Raw genomic sequence first — 8,131 nt, forward strand, 5'->3', positions numbered from 1 at the left:
CTGGGTGCTACCATACATTTATTTTTATTTTATAGTAAGAAACTTATTGATAAAACAGATTACAGTCGATAAAATTAGTCCTGTACATATTGTTTATACAATCTTTTTAAAGATAAGATCAAAATTATTGTAAATTCTGAATAATTGAGGTTCATTATATTTTGAAAATATAATTTAAAAAAATTAATACAGTGTCAGGATGAATAAACTTTTGTCTCTTTCCATCATAATAAACAGTTTTCATATTCTTTATGCAAAGTTGCCCCTGCATCAACTGCTCCAGTGAATCTGCATCCTGGGCAAGATATAACAAGTCTTATAGCTCTTTTGATTCAGTACTTGGCAATATTCTACCAACCACACTTAACTTTTTTCATAATCCACAAACCTTTTAAATGATTTAAAAGCTCCAGACAGTTCTATTTGTGGAGTGGGGATGCTGAATACAAATAGTGGTTAAAGATTCTCAAGTGTACCAATAACTATTATGTTTATGGTGAAACTTACATACCAATATAGTAATATACAAAGAGAAATAACTGGTTATTAAAAAAGTATATTTATAGTAAGCATAATTAAACAAAGAATTGTCAGTTCACAGTATTTTTTCAATTTTTTTTTTAATTGATGATTTATGAAATATATATCTAATTTTTTATTTTATTTTTATAAAAACAATCACGAATTTATGAATAAATTTTCAGACGTACAGGTTTTGAAACTAGAATTGGTGGTTTTGACATGTTCTGGAATGGTGGACCTGTACATCCTCCTTGTCCTGGATTTAATAAATGTGGTCCTAGGGGAGACAAAAACTATCTCAACATATTTCTAGGTAAATACATGTTTTAATGTTTTATGTTGTATGTAGAATTTAATTTGTCTATTTATTTTTAAACCAATTGAAAGTTATTTTATTGAGTTAATTCAAAGTATTCACATGCAGTATTCACACACACACGCGCGCGTGCGTGCAAATATATATATATATATATGTCTCAAATAAATTTATGCATTCTCTGAATGGTTACAGCTAGAAAATAAAGTGGAATAGAAATGACAAAACCATATCAGCTGATAGATAAAAATATCTGTTTTTCATTGTTGTCAATCATTGTTAAATTATATGTTATTTATTTCATAATAACCATGGCTGAAATTCAGTTTTCTTTTTACTAGTGTAGTGACTTTTGAAGTGTTATTGGAAAACTGAGAATGTTAATAATACAAACCTTTATATGATCCCAAAGAAATCTCCAAGCCAATTTTTTTTGTAGACTGGTGTTAAAAAAGACTGTGTTCATAAAATTTTACAAGCTAATAAGTGGAGACCATATATCCCAAGACTTCTACATGCATTAAATGAAGATTATCCAAACAGGAGAGAACAGTTTTGTGAATGATACTGGAACAGATGTGAAAAATAATGTGGTTGGATAAAGCCAATTTTAAGCTTAACATAACAGTTACCCATACTTAAAGGTCTTAAAGAGACCTTTAAAATGATGTATGACACAAAGGGTGACCATTTAAAATATTTCAGTTATAACCGCTGGACTACCCACCCACTAGAAGGAATTGAAATTCTATTTCTCATCAAAAGGTAAAGTAGTTGATCAATACTTTATCTTGAAAATTATAGTATTCTATCCAAAGTTGTTGAGGTGTTTTTGACACACTCTATATAATTATGTAGATCCTTATATATACTCATGTGTGTGTGTATATATATATATATATAATATATATAAAATAATTAAAAGTAATTATAAGTGATACATCCACCTTAACAGCAAATAAGTATTAAATCTGCGAGATCTTTCAGTTTTTTCAAACCATCATCAGGAGTTAAAATACGTATACAGTCATGACTGTTTGCATATTAACAGTAATACTGTTAACAGTCATGACTGTATATGTATTTTAACTTTTGACTTAATTATAGTATTTCAACTCTGATGATGGTTTGAAAAAACCGAAACATCTAGAGGATTTAACATTTATTTGCTGGTAAGGTGGATATATCACTTAATTACTTTTAATTATTTTATTAAACTATACCAGCGGAACCATGCTCAAGAAATTTAAATATTTATATACACACACATAAGGATCTCTATATTATTTAATGATTGCAAACAACACAGTGTAAGGGGATGGACAGGATATTCACCAGATGTTTTCAAAATCTGAATTATCAAAATTAATTCTGTTAAAGAATAATAGACCATCAAAATATAACTGTTGTTAATGTAATAAGAAAAGTTAAGACATGAAGAATCAACTTGTGGATTGTTATATTTGGAATTCTTCTATATTTTGAACTTCTGTGTGGGTGTGAAATTTAGATACTATGAAAAAGAAAAAAAAAGGCTTGGTGTGTTTGAAATCTGGGCACTGAATAATCTAAAAAAAAGCCCTAAATATTCTGCATCTTAAGTATACATGAATTTATTTTCAAATAAGTTTCATAATGCCTTTTGATTTATGATTTATTTGATTATTTAGTATCTTCACAGTGTGCTGTTGTGTGCTGATCAAAATAGAAAAAATTATTTATTTGTTAATAGACATTCTAGATTTTACAGTACACATACTCGTAGATTATGTAAATACATACAGAAAAGGTTGAATGAATATTTGCGGTTTCACTTATATAAGAAATAATTTAGTTATGAAATTAGCACATATTTATTTATCTTGTATATAAATGTGAAAGTTGATCTGTTTGTTTGTTTGCAATAGCATCATGTGAGAACCAACTGACTGATTGGTATCAAATTTTCAGGATACATTTGCATTTTCCCAGGGAAGGTTGTAAGCCATAGATCAAGATCTTAGCTCCTTTGGATGTTAAGATATTCATTAAAGAAAGAAAGAGTAATCCTTATACATCATTATTATATTTCTGTCACCATGGTAACAATAATATAATCAAGTAAAATTACTATTTTTTTTCTTTTATGAGTATCTGTAAAATATTTAATATTCTCACAACCATGAGGATAATGAATACATTGTAGGTCCAGGGGTCTCTGCCCCCTGGCCAGCTAATATTTTTATAAAATAATAAATTTATTATAATTCACATTTAAAAAATTTGGAAATCTGCTTCTAGAGGTTCACAGGATAATACAATTCAGTTCTTCTTTAGCATTATATAAGAGGATATTTTTTCTATAAAACCATGTTCTTAAATATATTACAAGTATAAACATTTAGTTGATTATTCTATTTTTTAAACCAATTTAAACAAATCAATTTTTTGACCTACGATTAGTACCATTTGCAAAAGTGATTTTTAAAAAACGCAAGTCTTCTTAAAATAAATTTATCAATATTTTGTTTTTTGTCTTCAGTCATTTGACTAGTTTGATGCAGCTCTCCAAGATTCTCTATCTAGTGCTAGTCATTTCATTTCAGTATACCCTCTACATCCTACATCCCTAACAATTTGCTTTACATATTCCAAACGTGGCCTGCCTGCACAATTTTTCCCTTCTACCTGTCCTTCCAATATTAAAGCGACTATTCCAGGATGCCTTAGTATGTGGCCTATAAGTCTGTCTCTTCTTTTAACTATATTTTTCCAAATGCTTCTTTCTTCATCTATTTGCCGCAATACCTCTTCATTTGTCACTTTATCCACCCATCTGATTTTTAACATTCTCCTATAGCACCTCATTTCAAAAGCTTCTAATCTTTTCTTCTCAGATACTCCGATCGTCCAAGTTTCACTTCCATATAAAGCGACACTCCAAACATATACTTTCAAAAATCTTTTCCTGACATTTAAATTAATTTTTGATGTAAACAAATTATATTTCCGTTTTATTAATTATATGCCGTTCATTGTTTCTTCTAAATCCTTTTTACTCTCAGCTAGAATAACTATAACATCAGCAAATCGTAGCATCTTTATCTTTTCACCTTGTACTGCTACTCCGAATCTAAATTGTTCTTTAACATCATTAACTGCTAGTTCCATGTAAAGATTAAAAAGTAACGGAGATAGGGAACATCCTTGTCGGACTCCCTTTCTTATTACAGCTTCTTTCTTATGTTCTTCAATTATTATTGTTGCTGTTTGGTTCCTGTACATGTTAGCAATTGTTCTTCTATCTCTGTATTTGAACCCTAATTTTTTTAAAATGCTGAACATTTTATTCCAGTCTACGTTATTGAATGCCGTTTCTAGGTCTATAAACGCCAAGTGTGTTGGTTTGTTTTTCTTTAATCTTCCTTCTACTATTAATCTGAGGCCTAAAATTGCTTCCCTTGTCTCTATACTTTTCCTGAAACCAAATTGGTCTTCTCCTAACACTTCTTCCACTCTAATCTCAATTCTTCTGTATAGAATTCTAGTTAAGATTTTTGATGCATGACTAGTTAAAACTAATTGTTCTGTATTCTTCACATTTATCTGCCCCTGCTTTCTTTGGTATCATGACTATAACACTTTTTTTGAAGTCTGACAGAAATTCCCCTTTTTCATAAATATTACACACCAGTTTGTATAAATCTATCAATCGCTTCCTCACCTGCACTGTGCAGTAATTCTACAGGTATTCCGTATATTCCAGGAGCCTTTCTGCCATTTAAATCTTTTAATGCTCTCTTAAATTCAGATCTCAGTATTGTTTCTCCCATTTCATCCTCCTCAACTTCCTCTTCTTCCTCTATAACACTATTTTCTAATTCATTTCCTCCGTATAACTCTTCAATATATTCCACCCATCTATCGACTTTACCTTTCGTATTATATATTGGTGTACCATCTTTGTTTAACACATTATTAGATTTTAATTTATGTACCCCAAAATTTTCTTTAACTTTCCTGTATGCTGCGTCTATTTTACCAATGTTCATTTCTCTTTCCACTTCTGAACACTTTTCTTTAATCCACTCTTATTTCACCAGTTTGCACTTCCTGTTTATAGCATTTCTTAATTGCCGATAGTTCCTGTTACTTTCTTCATCACTAGCAATCTTATATTTTCTACGTTCATCCATCAGCTGCAATATATTGTCTGAAACCGAAGGTTTTCTACCAGTTCTCCTCATTCCGCCTAAGTTTGCTTCTGTTGATTTAAGAATTTCCCTTTTAACATTCTCCCATTCTTCTTCTACATTTTCTACGTTATCTATTTTACTCAGACCTCTTGCGATGTCCTCCTCAAAAATCTTCTTTACCTCCTCTTCATCAAGCTTCTCTAAATTCCACCGATTCATCTGACACCTTTTCTTCAGGTTTTTAAACCCCAATCTACATTTCATTATCGCCAAATTATGGTCGCTATCAATGTCTGCTCCAGGGTATGTTTTACAGTCAACGCGTTGATTTCTAAATCTTTGCTTAACCATGATATAATCTATCTGGTACCTTGCAGTATCGCCTATCCTTTTCCAAGTGTATGTTCTTCTATTATGATTTTTAAATTGGGTGTTGGCAATTACTAAATTATACTTCGTGCAAAACTCTATAAGTTGGTCCCCTCTTTCATTCCTTTTGCCCAGCCCGTATTCACCCACTATATTTCCTTCCTTGCCTTTTCCAATACTTGCATTCCAATCTCCAACTATTATTAAATTTTCATCTCCTTTTACGTGTTTAATTGCTTCATCAATCTCTTCATATACACACTCTACCTCATCATCATCATGGGCGCTTGTAGGCATATAGACGTTAACAATCGTTGTCGGTTTAGGTTTTCATTTTATCCTTATTACAATGATTCTATCGCTATGCGTTTTGAAATACTCTACTCTCTTCCCTATCTTCTTGTTCATTATGAAACCTACTCCTGACTGCCCATTATTTGAAGCTGAGTTAATTATTCTAAAATCACCTGACCAAAAGTCGCCTTCCTCTTCCCACCGAACCTCACTTATTCCTACTATATCCACATTTATCCTATCCATTTCCCTTTTTAAATTTTCTAGCCTACCAGCCTTTTTTAAACTTCTAACATTCCATGCTCCGACTCGTATAGAATGTTATTTTTTAATTTTCTGGTGACCCCTTCCTTAGTAGTCACCACCTGGAGATCTAAACGGGGGACTAGTTTACCTCCGGAATATTTTACCAAGGAAGGCGCCTCCATCATTGCTATATGAAAATGCAGAGAGCCACATTTTCTTGGAAAAAAAGCAGCTGTAGTTTTCCATTGCTTTTAGCTGCGCAGTAATCAGAGGACTGAGTGATGTTGATATGGCCGTTTAAGTCGTCCTTACTCACGCCCCTAACAACTACTGAAAGAGCTGCTGCCCTCTTTCAGGAATCATTCCTTAGTCTGGCTCTCAACAGATACCTCTCCGATATGGTTGCACCTTCGATCCAGCTACTCTGTATCCCTGAGCACTCAAGCCCCCTCACCAACGGCAAGGTCTCATGATTTATAGAGGATCAATATTTAAGAGTTTATATTGAATTATTTGTAAGAATATTATAAATAATCAAGGAAATGGGTTTGAGGTAACTAGCTGAATTACATTACCTGCAGTAATTTAAAATTATTGTTAAGACTAAATGTTAAACTTGTGAATAATTAAAAGTGAAAAATTATAACAGCACCTAACTCACCACATAAATTTTCCTACTGAAAATATCTTTTAATCGCAACTGGAATTACTTTGAATAACAATCGTTAACTGTGAAATATAAGAGTAATTGAACTCTTAGGTTGAGGAATTAACATCTATGATTGTAAAGTAAGCATTACTACCAACTTAAACCATTACACGAGTCCAATGAACAAGATCTGATTAGCATTGAGATTAAATACTTCGGACTCAGGTTATCTTTTTTTAATTTCCATCTTTACTTTTAGCAAAATGTTACTTTTTATATCTATGCATTTTAAATTAATTTCTTTTTAGGATGTCGAAATGATGATCGCCGAGAACAACTTGATGAACTATGTCAATGGAAAAGGATTATTGATTCCAAAGAAGATATATAAATTAAAGTTGTATAAATTTTCACTACTGATTTTGTTTTTAATTTTGGTACTATACACAGTGAAACATGTTTTTATGATTGTTATCAAAAAATTGTTTGTGTACATTTTTAATTTTTTTGAAACAAATTCAAATTGATTTCTATGTGTAATAGGTTTTTTAGTAGAATAATATTTTGTTTGATTTATATACATCTGTTTGGTTAATTATTGTTAGAAGTGCAAGGTGGTCTAAAAGTCAGTTTTCCCTGCATCCGTATTTAAATCCTGCAATGAATGAAAAATTTTGGTTTTGCAGTCAGTAATACTTAGATAATAATTATTATTCATTTGTTTGTTTAATCAATTTTTGCCTAGATTGAGAACAGCGGTGTTAATTATACAAAACTAAAACAAGTTTTTAATGTTTTAATGCTGATAGAAAAATAATATGAATACTGCTGCTGTCCATAAAGAATCCCACTGGAAATTTTTTAATTCTAAAAAATGATTTCCAGTAGGCTGAAAATACCTGAAGGAAGTTGGCAAAAGATTTTAAAGGTATTGAAGTTTGTGTTACAGGCAAAGATAATTTTTATGAGTTTTTTGATTTTGAAAGAAAGATGGAGGTTTGTAAGGAATTTGTTTTTAATTAAATCCTCATTTCTCTAGTTCAGTGAAATCATCTGATGAAGCATATTTCAAATTGAATTACCTTCTAAATTGCAATAACCGTAATTATTGAGCTGGTATGAATCCTTGGGTAGTTACAGAAAAGAATGCAAAAAAAGAAGTATTTGGACCTTATTTCTTCTATAGAAGTGAGTAAAAGGAAATCAGTTCGTGTCAAAAGATGTTGCTATTACTGAGCTATAAAATAATATGTGTTTAACTTGGTCATCCCTATTTTAGGCAGGAAAATTGATTTACATTTGCTAGAAAGACCCTATGCTTTTCAAATTAGAGACTGCTGCAAAAATCGTTACGACATATTAAAAGTATTATTCATGAGGCTGAAGTAGCATTATAAGCCCGCAATAATCTGATGAGAAAGTTATTTGAGAGATTCAATGCTTTCTCTTTTATCCCAAGGTACAGTTTCTTTCAGTGTTATTTGCAACTTAATTACAGTCGGGTTAAAGTCAGTTTCCCCAATTACTAATAAAAAGTACCGTTAGTAACAATATGTCGTA

The 8,131-nt window shown here is 31.1% G+C and overlaps 1 protein-coding gene across 3 annotated transcripts in view; it reads left to right on the plus strand.

Annotated features, from left to right (window-relative positions):
- The window catches only part of LOC142326472 (putative tubulin polyglutamylase TTLL9), a 388,004-nt gene extending 380,954 nt beyond the window's left edge, over positions 1 to 7,050 (plus strand). For all 3 annotated transcript variants that reach the window (XM_075369043.1, XM_075369046.1, XM_075369044.1), the window contains 2 exons: positions 705 to 835; positions 6,880 to 7,050. In XM_075369043.1, the coding sequence (XP_075225158.1) occupies positions 705 to 835; positions 6,880 to 6,962 (214 nt within the window). In that variant the 3' untranslated portion in view covers positions 6,963 to 7,050. The remainder of the gene's footprint in view (positions 1 to 704; positions 836 to 6,879) is intronic.
- The last annotated feature ends 1,081 nt before the right edge of the window (positions 7,051 to 8,131 follow it).

Source organism: Lycorma delicatula, chromosome 6, assembly GCF_047948215.1.
Source record: "Lycorma delicatula isolate Av1 chromosome 6, ASM4794821v1, whole genome shotgun sequence".
Lineage (NCBI taxonomy): Eukaryota > Metazoa > Arthropoda > Insecta > Hemiptera > Fulgoridae > Lycorma > Lycorma delicatula.